The sequence below is a fragment of the Prionailurus viverrinus genome, chromosome D1, assembly GCF_022837055.1.
Source record: "Prionailurus viverrinus isolate Anna chromosome D1, UM_Priviv_1.0, whole genome shotgun sequence".
Classification (NCBI taxonomy): Eukaryota; Metazoa; Chordata; class Mammalia; order Carnivora; family Felidae; genus Prionailurus; species Prionailurus viverrinus.
This window is the reverse complement of record NC_062570.1, coordinates 34,115,325-34,137,559: the sequence shown is the minus strand read 5'-3', so window position 1 is coordinate 34,137,559 and position 22,235 is coordinate 34,115,325. Positions and strand designations below refer to the sequence as shown.

Sequence of the window (22,235 nt, the reverse complement as noted above, 5' to 3'; positions counted from 1 at the left end):
AAACCATTACAGAATTGAAAATCTCATTAGTGGTAATATGGAAGCAACTGAAAAGATAGGGATATAGCTATAATATTTCAAAAAGTTAACAAATGAGAAAAGAATAAGGATATAAAGTTGTTGCACAGATGATAAAAAAGACTTAAAATATATCCCTAATTGGTATGAGGAGAATTGAGCAAATAAAGAAGAAATCTTCCTGAAAAAGAATGTCTTGAACCTACCAGTTATACAAAATGATTAATACCAAGACATATTCCTAAAAATTCTTAAAAAATCAGAATGAGGAAAGAGACCTATGGACATCCAGGTGGAAAATCCAGTCGTTTAGGAGTGAGAAAAGTCAGGCTGGACTCTGACTTTACCTTGGTAATGTTAAATGTGGTCAGAACGTGGAAAAATATCTCCAGTCATTAATGAAATTAATAATGAACACATAGGGGTGTCTGGGTGGCTAAGTCAGTTAAGTGGCTGACTTCAGCTCAGGTCATGATCTCGCGGTCGGTGAGTTCGATCCCCACGTCTGGCTCTGTGCTGATAGCTCAGAGCCTGGAGCCTGCTTCTGTTCCTGTGTCTCCCTCTCTCTCTGCCTCTCCCCCATTTGCGTTCTGTCTCTCTCTGCCTTTCAAAAATGAATAAATGTTAAAAAAATTAAAAAAAATAATGAACACATAATTTGTGAGCCAAGTTGTCTTTCAATTGTGAAGACAACAAACAGATATATATTTTTTAATGCTTATTTATAATTTATTTTGAGAAAGGATTCTCTGCACTAACAGCACCTGGCTTGATCTCACAAACCCTGAGATTATGACCTGAGCCAAAATCAAGTTAGATGCTTAACCAACTGAGCCACCCACACATCCCAACAAACAGATATTCTTAACCATAAAGCAAAAAAAAAAAAAAAAAAGAAAGAAAGAAAAATTAGGGAGTAAACTAGCAGGAAGTGAAAGAAGGCATGTTAATTTCATCCTTCTTTGTAGCAGAGAATCAACAGATCAGTTTTAAAGTGAAACAATTATCTTCTGAGGAAAGACTTTCTGCAGGTATGAAACTGATATTTTACAGAGAATAACCACTAGCAATATAAGTTTATCCAACTATACCTATCCTGTAGTCTGTTCACTAAAAAGTTGATGTTAAGAAAAAAATCCCTCCTATTACTCCTATGAGAACATTACTCCTATGAGATTTAGATTGTGTGTGATGGCATCTGTCTGTTACACAACTATCTCAAAGATTCCTACTTTGTTAAATAAAGATTTTGATGTATAGGTTATCAAGAACTTTGTGATGATTGTCATATATGTTTTGAAGTTCACCTCTACAAGTTAGGCTAAAAGCTGCAAAATGTAAAGGCATTGCTTACAGCAATTAATTGTCTCCACCAATAGATTTAGTGTACTACTTCAGGAGAATGAATCAAATAATCTGAGTTTACCTATAATCATACATTCTTGGTATGAAATCTTAAAAATGAATCTCTTTAGAGATAGAATCATCGATTACCCTTTGCTGGGGACTGGGAAGCTCTACATAGACATGTGTTCTTCAACCCCTTACAATGAACTTTATTTCTAGGAGAAATATAAGAGAGAGAAAGAAAGAAGAGGGCAGCCAATTGCTTGCTAAAATGCTTTTGGAAGTGACAGTGAACAACAAAGAGATAGCTGACAGAAGATGAGCAGCCACAACAGAATATATGTTTGTCAGACCAGTCTTTTATTTTTTCAATGTGTAATTTAGCAAATCTTACCCCTCTGCTTTTCCCCAGCCTGACAACCTTTATTTCTCTTGTCCTGTCCTGACAATTTTCAGAAGATTTAGAGCCACAGATCCTTAGTTAAAATCAACTGTTTACTTTGCCACTAATTTTGCAGAAGTTTCCTCTCAGAACTTCAGAGTTTTTATCTTCGAATTCTCTCAGCTCAGATAATTAAATAATAATATATATTAAAGTGCTTTATAAATGTTATAACAAAATAATAATAGTAAGAGTAAGAGTAGTGGTAATCGGATTCTAGATTCTGGATTTGTATCCCAGGTTTGCCACATATTGACTACATACATTTAGTTCATTAATTTCAGCTCGTTTTGTCATCCATAAAAAGGGAGGATTAATTTTAGTCACATGGTTGTTGTGAGTGTTTCATGATATAATAGATATAAATTCTTCAGTATAATGCCTGGCGTGTAGTAATTATACTAAAAGTAAATGTTAGTTGTTGTTATTATTAATTATAATTTATTGAGTACTTGTGATACATTAAGTATTTATAAACGCTGATGTCAATCAATCCTCAGATTATCAGGAGACATCATCCACAATAATAAATGGAGTAACAAGGATAAAAGTAGTTGTTTCAAGGCTAGAAAATGATAGTACTATAATTTGAACCTAAGTATGTCTAACTCAAAAGTTAAAGAGTTTTGAAATATATAAAAATATAAAATATATTTATTAAATGTTAATTTTTAAAAACAAGTTTTTAATTTATTTTGAGAGAGAGAACATGAGTAGGGGAGGGGCAGAAAGAAAGGGAGAGAGAGAACCTCAAGCAGGCTCCACACTGTCAGTGCAGAGTCCTATGTGGAGCTTGACTCATGAACCGTGAGATAATGACCTGAGCCGAAATCAAGAGTTAGAGGCTTAACTGACTGAGCCACTGAGGTGTCCCTATTAAATGTTAATTTTATGCATCATGATTATTTATAATGTTGACTTAAATGATCATATTTATAATGTGTAAACACTGGAAGGGATTATATTTTCATAACTTCATCATACAGATTAACTGTAACTGAGAGTTTGACAAGGTTTCATGGGCTTTTCCAAATTTTTATAAATATATTATAATGCAACAATAGAATATTTTGACAGTAATTTTTTGTAGTTATTTTTATTAAATTTTTTTGAGTAAAAGTTTTAAGTGATAGCAATGTCATTTGGTATAGAGAAACAAATTTCAGTTATTTTCATGTCATATTTTATTGTTTGTAACTTCAAAAAAAGAACCTCAGCTAGGTTATCTAGGACTCAAAGAAAATACTTGTCAGTGCCTGCCCATTGTGAGTGCTCAGTTATTATTGGATGAATGTTTAGAGTGCCATGAACACTTTTGCTTTTCTTTGCCCAAAAAGAATGACTACATGTTTAAAGAAAACAAACAAATTTACTCTAAATATGGAGGTGTATATATTTTTCAGAAATAATTTTTTTAAGCTTGAGTTTCCTGGGACATGATTCTTGTTATTTCTTTCCTGATATTTTCTTGTGGTTTTCCACAAAGAAAGTGAACTTCCAACTGCTTAGTACAGACATTAGAAATACATCTTTTCTAAAATCTTCCTTATTCAGTTTTCTTTCTTTTTTTAATTTTTTAATGTCTATTTACTTTTGAGAGAAAGACAGTGTGAGCAGGGGAGGGGCAGAGAGGGAGACACAGATCTGAAGCAGGCTCCAGGCTCCAACACAGCCCTACACAGGGCTGGAACTCAAGAACTGTGAGATCATGACCTGAGCCAATGTTGGAGGCTTAACTGACTGAGCTATCCAGGGACTTAATTCTCTCTTCATTTTTCAAAGGCAGTGGTTTTAAATGAGAACAATTTTGACCCAAGAGGACATTTGACAATATCTGTAGATATTTTTTTACTATTACACATTGTGTAGGGGTGCTGCTAGAATCTAGTGGGTAGGGACCAGGGATGATTATAAATATTTCACAATACACAGCATATTCCACACAACAAAGAATATCCCAAAATATGCTTGTGCAAAGTTGAGAACCTTGATCTCAGGTCACTATGGAATCAAATTCACAATTAATAAAAATAAAGGACAAAATTTTACTTCTTTTTAATTCATAATTCAAGATGCCAAAGCTCCTAACTTTGCATATAATTCTGTGAGTTCTTACACTAGTACAAGCTACTAAGACTAACACTACCCCAGCACATTTACTCATCATTTCTCCAACAGAATTATCCTACATTCTTATCAATAATGGTGCTTATGTTTGTGAGTAATTGTTTTATATATTTGGGGGCTCCTGTATTCAGCGCATAGACATTTATAATTGTTAGCTCTTCCTAATGGATAGACCCTGTGATTATTATATAATGCCCTTCTTCATCTCTTGTTACAGACTTTAATTTAAAGTCTAGTTTGTCTGATATAAGTATGGCTACTCCAGCTTTCTTTTGACTTCCAGTGGCATGACAAATAGTTCTCCATCCCCCCCTCTCAATCTGAAGGTGTCCTCAAGTCTAAAATGAGTCTCTTGTAGACAGCAAATAGATGGGTCTTCTTTTTTTATCCATTCTTATACCCTACCCTTTTGGTTGGCGCATTTAGTCCATTTACATTCAGTGTTATTATAGAAAGATATGGGTTTAGAGTCATTGTGATATCCATGGGTTCATGCTTGTAGCGATGTCTCTGGTACTTTGTCTCACAGGATTCCCCTTAAGATATCTTGTAGGGCTAGTTTAGTGGTGACAAATTCTTTCAGTTTTTGTTTGTTTGGGAAGACCTTTATCTCTCCTTCTATTCTAAATGACAGACTTGCTGGACAAAGGATTCTCGGCTGCATATTTTTTCTGTTCAACACATTGAAGATCTTCTGCCATTCCTTTCTGGCCTGCCAAGTTTCAGTAGAGAGATTGGTCACGAGTCTTACAGGTCTTCCTTTATATGTTAGAGCATGTTTATCCCTAGCTGGTTTCAGAATTTTCTCTTTATCCTTGTATTTTGCCGGTTTCACTAGATATGTCATGCAGAAGATCAATTCAAGTTACATCTGAAGGGAGTTCTCTGTGCCTCTTGGATTTCAATGCCTTTTTCCTTACCCAGATCAGGGAAGTTCTCAGCTATGATTTCTTCAAGTACACCTTCAGCACCTTTCCCTCTCTCTTCCTCCTCTGGAATACCAATTATGCGTAGATTATTTCTCTTTAGTGCATCACTTAGTTCTTTAATTTTCCCCTCATACTCCTGGATTTTTTTTATCTCTCTTTTTCTCAGCTTCCTCTTTTTCCTTAACTTTATCTTCTAGTTCACCTATTCTCTCCTCTGCCTCTTCAATCTGAGCCGTGGTTGTTTCCATTTCATTTTGCAGCTCGTTTATAGCATTTTTTAGCTCCTCCTGGCTGTTCCTTAGTCCCTTGATCTCTGTAGCAATAGATTCTCTGCTGTCCTTTATACTGTTTTCAAGCCTAGCGATTAATTTTATGACTATTATTCTAAATTCACTTTCTGTTATATGTTTTAAATAGTTTTTGATCAGTTCATTAGCTGTCGTTATTTCCTGGACTTTTTTTGAGGGAAATTCTTCCGTTTGGTCATTTTGGATAGTCCCTGGAGTGGTGCGGGACTGCAGGGCACTTCCCCTGTGCTGTCTTTAATAACTTGCGCTGGCGGGTGGGGCCGCACTCAGACCTGATGTCTGCCCCCAGCCCACCACTGGGGCCACAGTCAGACTGGTGTGTGCCTTCTCTTCCACTCTACTAGGGGTGGGATTCACTGTGAGGTGGGGTGGCCCCTCTGGGCTACTCACACACTGCCAGGCTTGTGGTGCTGGGGATCTGGCGTATTAGCTGGGGTGGATAGGCAAGGTGCAAGGGGGTGGGAGGGGCAGGCTCAGCTAGCTTTTCCTTCAGAGATCTGCTTCAGGCACCCGGAGGGAGTCAAATCCCCCGGAGGGATGGATCGGCAGAAACACAGCATTGGGTGTTTGCACGGAGCAAGCAAGTTCCCTGGCAGGAACTAGTTCCCTTTGGGATTTTGGCTAGGGGATGGGCGAGGGAGATGGCTCTGGCGAGCACCTTTGTCACCAGCCAAGCTGAGCTCTGTTGTCCGGGGCTCAACAACTCTCCCTCCTGTTGTCCTCCAGTCCTCCTGTTCTCCGAGCAGAGCTGTTAACTTATAACTTTCCAGATGTTAAGTACCGCTTGCTGTCAGAACACACTCCGTCTGGCCCCTCCTCTTTTGCAAGCCAGACCTGGGGGCTCTGCTTGGCGGGTGGGCTGCCCCTCTGCCCCGGCTCCCTCCCGCCAATCCGTGCAGTGCGCACTGCCTCTCCACCCTTCCTACCCTGTTCCTTGGGCCTCTCATCTGCGCTTGGCTCCGGAGACTCCGTTTCTGCTAGTCTTCTGGCAATTTTCTGGGTTATTTATGCAGGTGTGGCTGGAATCTAACTGATCATCAGGACGCAGTGAGCTCAGCATCCTCCTACGCCGCCATCTTCCCAGAAGCCCCCAGTTTTGATATTTTAATTGTTATTTTACTTTTTTGGGGGCATGTCTCATTTATTTTATGAGAATATATTTACTTGTATTACATAATTTATTCTTTACAGCCCAGCATTATTAGGAGTAAATAGTGCTTGATTGAATGGTTGAAGAAATGAATGTATGGACAATACGTGACAACAAATGTTTTCATATCTGTAGAACCTAAGTAGTTACACAATATTAATTCATGACTTTTTATGTATTATATATATACATGTTTAACATTCTAGGAGTTTACAAAGTTTTGGGTTTTAAAAAACTTTTTATTTAGTATTATTTTCTTTAGCTCTGCTTCAGATGAATACAAAGATACATATTTTAAAATGTACAGCACCAATATTTGATATGTTTGTTTTTTATCATATATGTCATATTTTAAAAGAAATCTTAGTCAACTAAGAAATTCTAGTCAGGTCTTTAATTCATTAAAATAATGTAATTTGCTAGTTATAACTAGGTCTCTAATTCACTAAAATAATGTAGTTTGCTAGTTATAACTTTCTTTTGGTAATATGCCTCTGAATACAAGGAAAGAGAAAAAATTTAAATACTAAAATAATGGAAAAAGAATCTTGATATTTTGAGAAATTTTAAAGTGTGTCCTTTTGGCCCTTACAGAAAGTGTGGACTATGGGCCAGTGTTTGTACAAGAACCAGATGATATAATTTTCCCGACCGATTCTGATGAAAAGAAAGTAGCCCTGAATTGTGAAGCCCGTGGCAACCCAGTTCCCAATTACAGGTAGAAATTCACTATTAATCGTTTTTTTAAAGTCTTAAGAATTCCTGCCAGTGAGATTCTGACACTCTCAGGGAGTATTATAATATCTCAAGTAATTTTTACATATATTTCTTCTGATTTTTCCTAAGGTGGCTTCGAAATGGAACAGAAATAGATTTGGAAAGTGACTATCGCTACAGTTTGATAGACGGGACCTTCATTATAAGCAATCCAAGTGAAGCAAAGGATTCTGGTCATTATCAGTGTTTAGCAGCCAACACATTTGGAAGTATTCTTAGTAGAGAAGCCATACTTCAATTTGCCTGTGAGTAAAGTATTTGCTTTTTTTCATGTACCTGTATATAGTCTATATACATGTAATTTTAAAGTTTAGTTAGGCAAAAGCTTAATTTAGACCTCAGATTTTAAAATGTGGTAAAACCTTGGTCAAGCTATACAAAGAATGTGTTTCTTTTTTTAATTTTTAAAGATTTATTTATTTTTGAGAGAGAAAGAGAGAGAGAGTGGGGGAGAGGCAGAGAGAGAGGCAGACACAGAATCTAAAGCAGGCTCTAGGGTCTGAGCTGTCAGCATTGATCCCGCAGGGGGTGCTTGAACCCACGAACTGGAGGATAATGACATGAGCCGAAGTCAGACACTTAATTGGCTGAGCCACCCAGGCGCCCCCAATGTGTTTCTTTTGAAACTTCCTGAAATGTTGTCCTCTTCAAATAAACCCAACACACTATTCTGGGAGGTTAAAAATGCTATTCATGAAAGCACAGAAAGTTTTGAATTCAATTATTTTTTGAGATCTACTTAAAAATAGATTTTTAATTCTTTCCCCTGCCTTCTAAAATATCTACTTACCTGCTTTTATTCTTCTATAGTTTATTACAGTAACTATTTTCTGTAGATTCTTTTGTTTATATGATCACATATTCTAAAAATTCTGCTTGTAGGCAAGAAGCTAAAGAAATGCCTCTGAAATGCTAATGTTTCCAATTCCAACTACAACTTCCCTGTCAGATGTCCCAAATTTTTAATTAGGAAAAAGTACGACATACTTATAATCATACATATATACTAGAATATAGACATTTTCTAAAATAGATATTTATTTAATTAACTGTATGCCTTCTTAAAAGTCATGAAGTTATTTAATTTATGATGAAATCTTGTACCAAATTAAAATAAGCTACTGAGTAAAAACACAAAACAAACAAACAAACTTAGTACCAATCTTTAGTAAGTAATCGTACTTGAATATAAATTCTTGAGGATTACAGTATCTAAAAAATAGATAGGTGGGTAGGAATATTTGTGTTAATAATTTATATGTATCTTATATTGGCTCTGTAATTCATCACACAATGATTTTTTAATTTAAAATTACATCCTGAAGAATGGAATAATTGATTTTCTCTCTATAATCTCCCTTACATATTTTTTGCTAATTAGCCCAGAATCCAGACATCCTATTACAGACTGTGAAGGAGAAAGAAGAGAATAAAGGAATGATAATGGATATACTTTGGAGAACATTGAGCTAAGTCCTAGAAAAATCTAAATATTATCTTTAAAATAAATTTGCTAAGGAATTCATACAGGCACTTTATAATCACCAAATATACCAAGATAGTAGTCTAAATATACTCCTTTTAATTTAGAAAATATTGTGTGGTGTAACACAGAATGTAATACTTTTCAGCATGCACATCAAAGGAATAACCTAATAAACAAAATAAATATCCCTCCTAATTGCTCCTCTCTAAATGGAGCAGTCCTTCCAAGACAGATATAGCAAATCCAGAGAACTTGATGAACAAATACTAACTGGCTTATACTTTTCTCTTTGGTCTGCTATCTGACATAAGTACATCAATTCATAATAGCTTGTATACCAATTGTTTGTACCCCAAATCACCAGTGTCGACAAAATATATGCAAAGTTTTCTGTATGCCTCAGAGCAGAAATCTATATACTGTAAGATCCTATGTGTCTATATGACTGCACCATCTTAGAATTTCTGCAAAGACCAGTCACAGCTGTCAGATACTCACCACAACCCACAGTGATCACATTGGTACCAGCATTTACAGTTCAATGACCAGGCAAGGAAAGTCCAATGCATCTATCTTACTTATTCAGCATCCAGTTGTCCCAAACTTGGTTTAGAGCAATATTTACTTTCTTCCTAATTTAAACATATGGATTAATATACATATGCATTCATTAGTGGTATCTTATGACTTTGCCTTTCCTCATTCCCATCTCACCAGACTCAACTGTGTTCTGAAGCCCATATATACATATAATGTGCCTGGTTGAAACAGTAACTTACATAGGGAAGGGTACTTCTGCAACAAAATTACTCCCCTACATAGAGGCCATTAGGTCCATTTGATAATATATATATATATATATATATATATATATATATATATATATATAATGTTCTTTAGTTTAGCTCTATCTTCATCCCAGAAGATCTTTGGGGAAAAATGCAAATATAGGTGGTAGAGAGGAGAATGAAGACTCCATCAACTTGCTTCGCAGTATATTTGGATATGAGCTTGGGTGTTATGGGATTCTAGGAGTCAAGGTAGTTTTGTGATTAGGGGTAAAATGATGTAGGAACTTGGAAAGTAAAAAGCAGTTTCTGAAACTAAGTGAAAGGATACAAAGGTGAAGTAAGTTTAACAACTTAGTCGTACCTTTCCTTTATATCATGATTTTCTGTTTACCTTATAGATAGATAGATAATGTACTACTTATTGTTGATAGATGGTTAATGTTTAAAGGTTTTTTGTGGGTAGAGAATGTTTATTACTCTTCACACATTTAAAGCTGAAATCATTAATCCTTTATATCTATCAGCCACTATTTATATAAAAGTTTAAATATATAACTAATATTTTAAAACTAATATATTTAGTAAGTTTAGATAATTATCAAAACCTATTTAATCAAATTAAATATTCCAAGTCTACTATATGAGTCGATTAAACATGTTAAATGTCATAAAATTAGGCAAAATTTACAAATTATCGAATTGATTATAAAAATTTTTATTAATACTTATGAGTAAACTCTGTCCTGTGCTTACTCTTAAGACATATTTTTGTGCTTTACTCAGTTTATAATATTTTTGTTATATAAATATTTTTACCGTTTACACATCAATTTCATCATATATAATCCAGTAATTTCATCAGATATATTTTCTACACTATATAGTGCTCTTGTGATCTAAAATTCTCCTTTCTAATGAGGATCATATTACCCACTCTAGAGTTTGTTTCTGAGTTATAAGTCAAATTTTGGTTACTCCATTCAAATGTGAGATGTATTTAACAGACTTGGCCTCCTATATAATTTGAACATTATTTTTGTTATATCAATAACACTTTATAGCTTTCACATGGGCTTTGCCTTTTGGAATATGACATAATTGTTCAAAATGTTGTGATTCTAAGACTTATTGGACAGTGTTAAATAAATATCAAGTGAGTTTCCCTTAATTATATTAATAGAAAACAGACTAATCTATATTTTATAGATGGATATGTATTTAATTGAAGAAACAAGTATCCATATGCTAACAATCCCATATTCAATAAAGATAATAACCTTAAACATATAGGGGCGTCTGGGTGGCGCAGTCGGTTAAGCGTCCGACTTCAGCCAGGTCACTATCTCGCTGCCCGTGAGTTCGAGCCCCGCGTCGGGCTCTGGGCTGATGGCTCAGAGCCTGGAGCCTGTTTCCGATTCTGTGTCTCCCTCTCTCTCTGCCCCTCCCCCGTTCATGCTCTGTCTCTCTCTGTCCCAAAAATAAATAAACGTTGAAAAAAAAAATTAAAAAAAAAAAATATCTTATTAGAGTCACTTTCTCTTTTTATTGGAAATTATATATGCATATTAGACACAAACACATCATATTAAGCTTTCTGATTTTGAGTATTAGAATTACATGAGATTTTGCAAATCCAATTTATTTATATACATATACAAATATACATATTTATATACATATACATATACAAATACATATACATATACAATTTGTATATGTATATAAATACATATATGTATACGTATATGTATATAAATACAATAACCACAATTTGGTTATTGAGACTCACCTAATCCTAGCTTTTTTGTCCTCTGTTAACAAAAAATATATTTTAAAATAGTCTAGCTTTCCACTAATGATATTTTGATAACCTGCCCACCTCCCAAGTCAATCATAAATTCAGCTACTTTTCATTTACCACATGCGTAATACTATAGGAGACTAAAATCTAGATGTTAGAGGTGTATATAAAACTGTTCCAAATAAGTTCTGGTAGTGAGTAGGATGACATTATTATTAAATCAGTTTAGTAAAAGAGAGTTAAAATGAACATCTTTTTTAAGGCAAATGATACCTCTTATTTAACTCTAATAGTACTCAATCCTTCCCTATTCTAACATAAATATGTATTATATTCACTTTGACATAATCAATTTGATTTTCAACTCCTCTCTCAAACTATATTTATATTGTAGTTTCTCAAAATTCTTTGTATGTTTGCTTCATCAACCACGATTTTATAATCACCTTATCAATACTTATATGATATAACAAAAATAAATATTAGCAACAAAAATAAGTATGTAATCATTGTGCATTTCTTCTCATTGTTCAAATTTTAGTCAGTGAGCCAGTTGCTTAATTTTTATGTAAGTTTAAAAGTTTAAGTATCTGCGTGTCTCTTTGTAGATCTGAAAGTTGGGGATGTATACTAATTTTGGTATATAATTATTTTACTTCTTTTCATATTTTCTCTTTTAATAAAATTTTTTCCTCATAATTATCTTTATGTATTGGATAATCTAAGGTTAGAACCTGGAAAGCTAAGTTTTCTAAATGAATTTGAGACAGCAAAAAGATGACTATGGCTATTATCAGTAGCTGATAATATCATTATAGATCCTGGCTTTTGAAGGGAATGGGGATAAGGAAGTAAGCATTGGCACTTTTACCTGGTGATGTAGCAATATGTCGAAAAATTTAGTGTAAAATAATCTTCTTTTAAAGTTTTGTTCCTCTTCGCTTGTCACCCAACATATTAAATATGAAATAGCAGAGGTATATTTACATAATATTTTTTTCCAATATATTTTATCTCAATCTCATTCCAAATGTGATTTGATTGACTTGCTTCATAAAATTATGTACCATAAAAAGTAAATATGTAAGTAAATAAATACAGCAACAAGAAAAAATACATTTCATAATAAGAGGTCAAGATAGTGTAGGCCATAATATCTCAAAATCTTGTGGTCAAGACGTAAATATTTCCTTGGGACTCCCAGCAGTCAGAGCAAACGGAAAAAATACAGACATTTAAAGGACTCTAATTTCCCCCAAGTTCCTTAAGAGGAGAAAATACTTTCTTGACATTTAATTATCATGGAAATTTCTTGTTTGAGGCTTATAGAGAGATCTTAACAACGTCCCTATATCAGTTCAATAGCAAGTGTAATTAGCCTGACATAAAACCGAACCAATTATTTAAGTGTAACTACAGTGTAATCATGAAGCTATTCAATTCATTCACTTATAGTTTTTTTTTTAATTTTGATTTGAGGAGCTAATGGATTTGAGAAACTGCTGTAGTCTTGCTCATTTCCCCTTTTAACTCATCCCTTACATGTATAAATGTCTATCCATGAGGACTTTTTATTTTAAGTTCTTCCTAAATGAATATTTATAAATGTGGTTCAGCTTCACTCATGTTAAAAATATACTTTGGCATTAATAAATATATACCTCATAAGGGCATAGTAAAAATTAATGATATAAAGAAGTCATGCCTGTGAGCTGTTTTTAACTTCAGAAAGACATAAATCAACACAAAATTGGATAACTGTCACTAGTACTGATTGTTACTGGTTATCAATAACATTGATAATGACTATTTTTGACAGAGTGTACTTTATTCCTGTAGCTGATGTTCATCATGAGGATAATTTCCTCACCTAGTATAGTGATTTCTCTTCAGTGACATGCAAGAATATACCATATAAAACTTTGTCACTCTATTAGCTTATTACCATGCTGATGAGACTTTGGAATTGATAATGTGACACCACACACTTCTAAAACATCCTTCAGATATCTAAAGCTCATAGCAATCTCTCCAAAATTTGGATTTTTAGAAATAACTCATACTAGTAAGTCAAACATAAAATGAATCAAGAATAAAATCTCCTCATGCTGTCTCTTGCTTCAAAATATCTTTATATGCTATCCCTGGTAAATTGATAGTTCATATCTAAATTCGACCATACTGCTTTCCAGGGCATTTAGATGGTTTAGATGCAGAATATTCCATTAGTTTTCCTTGAAACAGTTGATTAAAATAACCTCCTTAATTCTTTGAGAGATTATATGATTTTTATAGACTTTGTATTTAAGCCCTTTAATTTAACCTTTCATTTTTATATAAAACTCAAAAATTACTTCTCTAGCATTTCATAACTTCTTCACTTAAGGTAAAATTGACCTTAGATTTTAAAACCACATTTAACTAGCATTTATAGCTAATGAAATTATTTGAATAATTGCTAACTCCACAGTATATTCAAAGCTTTATTTCATTAGTCCATGATATTTTGTCCATAATAACTTCATTAAATCATTTGAATATCAATTTGAATGAATCACATTGACATGGATAATTTTATTAGTTGTAAAATTATCTAATTTTATTACAAAATAAGTTGATGTACTTTGTAATTTTGTTTTCTATAAACAAAACAATTATGTTTTTCTTTTATAAAGCTTTTACTCGAAGAATATGGTTTAAATCTTCCTTTTAAAGGACAATTCTTCTGATCATAATAGATATAATAATTGTGAGTGTGTGACTCCTTTGGATTCTTTGAGATCACAGAAAAAAATTAATTAAAATATGTAATTTTGTGCTTTAAATGGAAGTTATAATGAATGAATCAAAGTTGAAATCTGTGGCAGATTGTCCTCAAATGCTTAATTCTATGACATAATGTTTTTGTAAGTATTTTATTTATTAAAGTTCATTCAAACATATATTTTAATTATTAATGGAACTCATGAATAACTCTGTCCATATGTGATAAATGCCCTCTAGCAAAATGAACCACTTGCCTGACTTGACCTTTGGTCTTCCTGCTCTTCTTCTTGTTTTTAAAAATGCAGAAAGGCAGTTCTTCACTCACGTTATGTAAAGTAACCCACAAAGACTCATATCAGGAATGTACAAATCTTCTGACCCTTGCTATTCAAGCTTATTTTACCAAAGTTACATGGCTAGTAATAAAATAGCAGCTCCAACTCAAATCTAACTTTGAACTCTATACTTACAATCTGCCTTTTTTACCCTATACCATACTTCATCATGCATTTTTTTGTTTTGCTTTGCTCAGCATCTTTAGTTATTTTATTCATGGAATATTTGCTCAATATCTTCTCTCTCTTGGGCATTATTCTAGATATTAGGGGGCCAAAATGAACAATGCATATTCTCATAGACTTTAATGCTAACAAAATCAGTACAAATCTCCCAATTCCATATATATTTCCTTAGTGTATATACTCATTATCTCCCTCAGAACTACTAGAAAAATTGCTTGCCTATATTTTCTACTCCTTAACATCTCTCTTCATCCTACCCCAGCTCCACTAAAATCTCTAAAATGATCTATGTAAAATACAACTCTGACCATGACGTCCCTGCATACATTTCTGATGGTTTATCATAAATGCAGAGAAATTTGTAATTCACTCTACACACTCATAGAGCAGGCAGAGATGATCAGACAACTAACTGCTCTAGGGAAATGTATCCAAGAAAGTTCTATTGTGAAGGTCAAGTTAGGAGGTCATTTCAGTAATCAAGGCAAAAGTGACTTGAATCTCTTATGTATTGAATATAATAGAATAGATATCTATAAGAGACTCTAAAACAAATGAGAACTTGCAAATGATTAAATGGATGGGGGTAGAAATGTAAAAGATAAGGGAAAGTTAGAATGATACCAAGAATCTGGGACTTGATTAATTCAACTGAAAAATCCATAATATTGTTACATAATAAAGTAACAATGAGAATATGAGGTGATTTTATTTCAACTTTAAGAAGAAAATACATAATATTTTATTTCTTTTTTTTATTTTTTTATTTTCTTATTTATAGTTCTATAATTTTATCAGTGACTGTCATTTTTTCTTTTTTTTTTTAATATATGAAATTTATTGTCAAATTGGTTTCCATAACACCCAGTGGTCATCCCAAAAGGTGCCCTCCTCAATACCCATCACCCACCCTCTCCTCCCTCACACCACCCATCAACCCTCAGTTTGTTCTCACTTTTTAACAGTCTCTTATGCTTTGGCTCTCTACCACTCTAACCTCTTTTTTTTTTTTTTTCTTATTTCCTCACCCTCCCCCATGGGTTCCTGTTAAGTTTCTCAGGATCCACATAAGAGTGAAACCATATGGTATCTGTCTTTCTCTGTATGGCTTATTTCGCTTAGCATCACACTCTCCAGTTCCATCCACGTTGCTACAAAAGGCCATATTTCATTTTTTCTCATTGCCACGTAATATTCCATTGTGTATATAAACCACAATTTCTTTATCCATTCATCAGTTGATGGACATTTAGGCTCTTTCCATAATTTGGCTATTGTTGAGAGTGCTGCTATGAACATTGGGGTACAAGTGGCCCTATGCATCAGTACTCCTGTATCCCTTGGATAAATTCCTAGCAGTGCTATTGCTGGGTCATAGGGTAGGTCTATTTTTAATTATCTGAGGAACCTCCACACTGCTTTCCAGAGCGGCTGCACCAATTTGCATTCCCACCAACAGTGCAAGAGGGTTCCCGTTTCTCCACATCCTCTCCAGCATCTATAGTCTCCTGATTTGTTCATTTTGGCCACTCTGACTGGCGTGAGGTGATACCTGAGTGTGGTTGTGATTTGTATTTCCCTGATAAGGAGCGACGCTGAACATCTTTTCATGTGCCTGTTGGCCATCCGGATGTCTTCTTTAGAGAAGTGTCTATTCATGTTTTCTGCCCATTTCTTCACTGGGTTGTTTGTTTTTCGGGTGTGGAGTTTGGTGAGCTCTTTATAGATTTTTTTTTTTTCAACGTTTATTTATTTGTGGGACAGAGAGAGACAGAGCATGAATGGGGGAGGGGCAGAGAGAGAGGGAGACACAGAATCGGAAACAGGCTCCAGGCTCTGAGCCATCAGCCCAGAGCCCGACGCGGGGCTCGAACTCACGGGCCGCGAGATCGTGACCTGGCTGAAGTCGGACGCTTAACCGACTGCGCCACCCAGGCGCCCCATATAGATTTTGGATACTAGCCCTTTATCCGATATGTCATTTGCGAATATCTTTTCCCATTCCGTTGGTTGCCTTTTAGTTTTGTTGGTTGTTTCCTTTGCTGTGCAGAAGCTTTTTATCTTCATAAGGTCCCAGTAATTCACTTTTGCTTTTAATTCTCTTGCCTTTGGGGATGTGTCGAGTAAGAGATTGCTATGGCTGAGGTCAGAGAGGTCTTTTCCTGCTTTCTCCTCTAGGGTTTTGATGGTTTCCTGTCTCACATTCAGGTCCTATATCCATTTTGAGTTTATTTTTGTGAATGGTGTGAGAAAGTGGTCTAGTTTCAACCTTCTGCATGTTGCTGTCCAGTTCTCCCAGCACCATTTGTTAAAGAGGCTGTCTTTTTTCCATTGGATGTTCTTTCCTGCTTTGTCAAAGATGAGTTGGCCATACGTTTGTGGGTCTAGTTCTGGGGTTTCTATTCTATTCCATTGGTCTATGTGTCTGTTTTGGTGCCAATACCATGCTGTCTTGATGATGACAGCTTTGTAGTAGAGGCTAAAGTCTGGGATTGTGATGCCTCCTGCTTTGGTCTTCTTCTTTAAAATTCCTTTGGCTATTCGGGGCCTTTTGTGGCTCCATATGAATTTTAGGATTGCTTGTTCTAGTTTCAAGAAGAATGCTGGTGCAATTTTGATTGGGATTGCATTGAATGTTTAGATAGCTTTGGGTAGTATTGACATTTTAACAATATTTATTTTTTCCAATCCATGAGCAGGGAATGTCTTTCCATTTCTTTAAATCTTCTTCAATTTCCTTCATAAGCTTTCTATAGTTTTCAGCATAAAGATCTTGTACATCTTTGGTTAGATTTATTCCTAGGTATTTTATGCTTCTTGGTGCAATTGTGAATGGGATCAGTTTCTTTATTTGTCTTTCTGTTGCTTCATTGTTAGTGTATAAGAATGCAACTGATTTCTGTACATTGATTTTGTATCCTGCAACTTTGCTGAATTCATGTATCAGTTCTAGCAGACTTTTGGTGGAGTCTATCAGATTTTCCATATATAATATCATGTCATCTGCAAAAAGCGAAAGCTTGACTTCATCTTTGCCAATTTTGATGGCTTTGATTTCCTTTTGTTGTCTGATTGCTGATGCTAGAACTTCCAGCACTATGTTAAACAGCAGCGGTGAGAGTGGGCATCCCTGTTGTGTTCTTGATCTCAGGGAAAAAGCACTCAGTTTTTCCCCATTGAGGATGATGTTAGCTGTGGGCTTTTCATAAATGGCTTTTATGATCTTTAAGTATGTTCCTTCTATCCCCACTTTCTCAAGGGTTTTTATTCCAGCACTATCTTAAACAGCAGCGGTGAGAGTGGGCATCCCTGTTGTGATCTCAGGGAAAAAGCACTCAGTTTTTCCCCGTTGAGGATGATGTTAGCTGTGGGCTTTTCATAAATGGCTTTTATGATCTTTAAGTATGTTCCTTCTATCCCCACTTTCTCAAGGATTTTTATTAAGAAAGGGTGCTGGATTTTGTCAAAGGCCTTTTCTGCATTGATTGACAGGATCATATGGTTCTTCTCTTTTTTTTTGTTAATGTGATGTATCACGTTGATTGATTTGCGAATGTTGAACCAGCCCTGCATCCCAGGAATGAATCCCACTTGATCATGGTGAATAATTCTTTTTATATGCCATTGAATTCGATTTGCTAGTATCTTATTGAGAATTTTGCATCCATATTCATCAGGGATATTGGCCTCTAGTTCTCTTTTTTTACTGGGTCTCTGTCTGGTTTAGGAACCAAAGTAATATTGGCTTCATAGAATGAGTCTGGAAGTTTTCCTTCCCTTTCTATTTCTTGGAATAGCTTGAGAAGGATAGGTATTATCTCTGCTTTAAACGTCTGGTAGAACTCCCCTGGGAAGCCATCTGGTCCTGGACTCTTATTTGTTGGGAGATTTTTGATGACTGATTCAATTTCTTCGCTGGTTATGGGTCTGTTCAAGCTTTCTATTTCTTCCTGATTGAGTTTTGGAAGCATGTGGGTGTTCAGGAATTTGTGCATTTCTTCCAGGTTGTCCAATTTGTTGGCATATAATTTTTCATAGTATTCCCTGATAATTGTTTGTATCTCTGAGGGATTGGTTGTAATAATTCCATTTTCATTCATGATTTTATCTATTTGGGTCATCTCCCTTTTCTTTTTGAGAAGCCTGGCTAGAGGCTTGTCAATTTTGTTTATTTTTTCAAAAACCCAACTCTTGGTTTCATTGATCTGCTCTACAGTTTTTTTATATTCTACACTGTTTATTTCTGCTCTGATCTTTATTATTTCTCTTCTTCTGCTGGGTTTAGGCTGCCTTTGCTGTTCTGCTTCTATTTCCTTTAGGTGTGCTGTTAGATTTTGTATTTGGGATTTTTCTTGTTTCTTGAGGTAGGCCTGGATGGCAATGTATTTTCCTCTCAGGACTTCCTTCGCTGCGTCCCAAAGCGTTGGGATTGTTATATTTTCATTTTCATTTGTTTCCATATATTTTTTAATTTCTTGTCTAATTGCCTGGTTGACCCACTCATTCGTTAGTAGGGTGTTCTTTAACCTCCATGCTTTTGGAGGCTTTCCAGACTTTTTCCTGTGGTTGATTTCAAGCTCATAGCATTGTGGTCTGAAAGTATGCATGGTATAATTTCAATTCTGGTAAACTTATGAAGGGCTGTTTTGTGACCCAGTATATGATCTATCTTGGAGAATGTTCCATGTGCACTCGAGAAGAAAGTATATTCTGTTGCTTTGGAATGCAGAGTTCTAAATAGATCTGTCAAGTCCATCTGATCCAATGTCTCATTCGGGGCCCTTGTTTCTTTATTGACCATGTGTCTAGATGATCTATCCATTTCTGTAAGTGGGGTGTTAAAGTCCCCTGCAATTACCACATTCTTATCAATAAGGTTGCTTATGTTTACGAGTAGTTGTTTTATATATTTGGGGGCTCCGGTATTCGGCGCATACACATTTATAATTGTTAGCTCTTCCTGATGGATAGACCCTGTAACTATTATATAATGTCCTTCTTCATCTCTTGTTACAGCCTTTAATTTAAAGTCTAGTTTGTCTGATATAAGTATGGCTACTCCAGCTTTCTTTTGGCTTCCAGTCGCATGATAAATAGTTCTCCATCCCCTCACTCTCAATCTAAAGGTGTCCTCAGGTCTAAAATGAGTCTCTTGTAGACAGCAAATAGATGGGTCTTGTTTTTTTATCCATTCTGATACCCTATGTCTTTTGGTTGGCGCATTTAATCCATTTACATTCAGTGTTATTATAGAAAGATACGGGTTTAGAGTCATTGTGATGTCTGTATGTTTTATGCTTGTAGTGATGTCTCTGGGACTTTGTCTCACAGGGTCCCCCTTAGGATCTCTTGTAGGGCTGGTTTAGTGGTGACAAATTTCTTCAGTTTTTGTTTGTTTGGGAAGACCTTTATCTCTCCTTCTATTCTAAATGACAGACTTGCTGGATAAAGGATTCTCAGCTGCATATTTTTTTCTGTTTTGCACATTAAAGATTTCGTGCCAATCCTTTCTGGCCTGCCAAGTTTCAAAAGAGAGATCAGTCACGAGTCTTATAGGTCTCCCTTTATATGTGAGGGCACGTTTACCCCTTGCTGCTTTCAGAATTTTCTCTTTATCCTTGTGTTTGCCAGTTTCACTATGATATGTCGTGCAGAAGAGCGATTCAAGTTACGTCTGAAGGGAGTTATCTGTGCCTCTTGGATTTCAATGCCTTTTTCCTTCCCCAGTTCAGGGAAGTTCTCAGCTATTATTTCTTCAAGTACACCTTCAGCACCTTTCCCTCTCTCTTCCTCCTCTGGGATACCAATTATGCGTATCTTATTTCTTTTTAGTGTATCACTTAGTTCTCTAATTTTCCCCTCATACTCCTGGATTTTTTTATCTCTCTTTTTCTCAGCTTCCTCTTTTTCCATAGCTTTATCTTCTAGTTCACCTATTCTCTCCTCTGCCTCTTCAATCTGAGCCGTGGTTGTTTCCATTTTCTTTTGCATTTCATTTAAAGTGTTTTTCAGCTACTCGTGACTGTTCCTTAGTCCCTTGATCTCTGTAGCAAGAGATTCTGTGCTGTCCTGTATACTGTTTTTCAAGCCCAGCGATTAATTTTATGACTATTATTCTAAATTCACTTTCTGTTATATTATTTAAATCCTTTTTGATCAGCTCATTAGCTGTTGTTATTTCCTGGAGATTCTTCTGAGGGGAATTCTTCCGCTTGTTCATTTTGTATAGTTCCTGGCATGGTGAGGACCTGCAGGGCACTTCCCCTGTGCTGTGGTGCCCCTGTGAGTTGGTGGGCGGGGCCGCAGTCCGACCTGATGTCTGCCCCCAGCCCACCGCTGGGGCCACAGTCAGACTGGTGTGTGCCTTCTCTTCCCCTCTCCTAGGGGCAGGATTCACTGTGGGGTGGAGTGTCCCGTCTGGGCTACTTGCACACTGCCAGGCTTGTCATACTGGGGATCTGGCGTATTAGCTGGGGTGGGTAGGCAAGGTGCACAGGGGCAGGAGGGGCAGGCTTAGAATGCTTCTCCTTAGGTGATCCACTTCAGGAGGGGCCCTGTGGCAGTTGGAGGGAGTCAGATCCGCTGCCGGAGGTTTGGTTCTGCAGAAGCACAGTGTTGGGTGTTTGCGCAGAGGGAGCAAGTTCCCTGGCAGGAACTGGTTCTCTTTGTGATTTTGGCTGGGGGATGGGCGGGGGAGATGGCGCTGGCAAGTGCCTTTGTTCCCCACCAAACTGAGCTCTGTCTTCCGGGGGCTCAGCAGCTCTCCCTCCCTTTGTCCTCCAGCCTTCCCGCTTTCTGAGCAGAGCTGTTAACTTATGACCTCGCAGACGCTAAGTCGCTCTTGCTGTCGGAACACAGTCCGTCAGGCCCCTCCGCTCTTGCAAGCCAGACTCGGGGGCTCTGCTTGGCCGGCGAGCCGCCCCTCCGCCCCGGCTCCCTCCCGCCAGTCCGTGGAGCGCGCACCGCCTCGCCGCCCTTCCTACCCTCTTCTGTGGGCCTCTTGTCTGTGCTTGGGTCTGGCGACTCCGTTCTGCTAATCCTCTGGCGGTTTTCTGGGTTATTTAGACAGGTGTAGGTGGAATCTAAGTGATCAGCAGGAGGCGCGGTGAGCCCAGCCTCCTCCTATGCCGCCTTCTTCCCTCCCCCATAATATTTTAAAATATTGTTTGGTGCTCAGGAAAGGCAGTGAGGAACTGGCCACAAAACACAATGACAGACTCATTGAAATCTTAAGGATATTTCATCCAGAGAAGTTGAACTGGAAAAAAGAGGGCTAAGGACCTAACCTTCAGGAGTATATTCCCTTCTCTGGTAGAAAGATAGTGAAAGGTAGAAAGAAAGGAGTTAGTGAAGGAGACAAGAATGGAATAAGCCAAGAGGCAGAGGAAAAAAGCTAATAAAACAGACTGAAGTATAAATGACATTCAGGGTTTTTAAATGACATTCAGTTTTAAGGTGACAACTGTCGTCCATGTCAAATGCTATAAATAATACTCAAAAATTTTTGGATTTTGAGACCTTTAAAAACCAGTTTCAGTGATTATAGAGACAAAGATCAGAATCTAAGTATTTAAGTGTAAAATATTATGTGGATTTTGGTTTTGGACATAATATAAATGAGAATGTGTAACAGTTTTACCTGACATGCCATGACAGTGTAACATGGTAGTATTTGGTGGTAGAAAAAAGGGAGTCTGTGTAGAAGATTCTGAAAATACAAAATAGGGTCTAATTACTGAGATGAATTTCTCCTTTCCAAGTAAGGTATAGGT

At 36.2% G+C, this 22,235-nt stretch overlaps 1 protein-coding gene across 1 annotated transcript in view; it reads left to right on the top strand.

Moving 5' to 3' along the window:
• CNTN5 (contactin 5) overlaps positions 1-22,235 on the top strand; it is a 552,161-nt gene that overhangs the window by 12,792 nt on the left and 517,134 nt on the right. The window contains exons 3-4 of the mRNA XM_047879464.1: positions 6,916-7,039; positions 7,168-7,343. Coding sequence (XP_047735420.1) covers positions 6,916-7,039; positions 7,168-7,343 — 300 coding nt within the window. The remainder of the gene's footprint in view (positions 1-6,915; positions 7,040-7,167; positions 7,344-22,235) is intronic.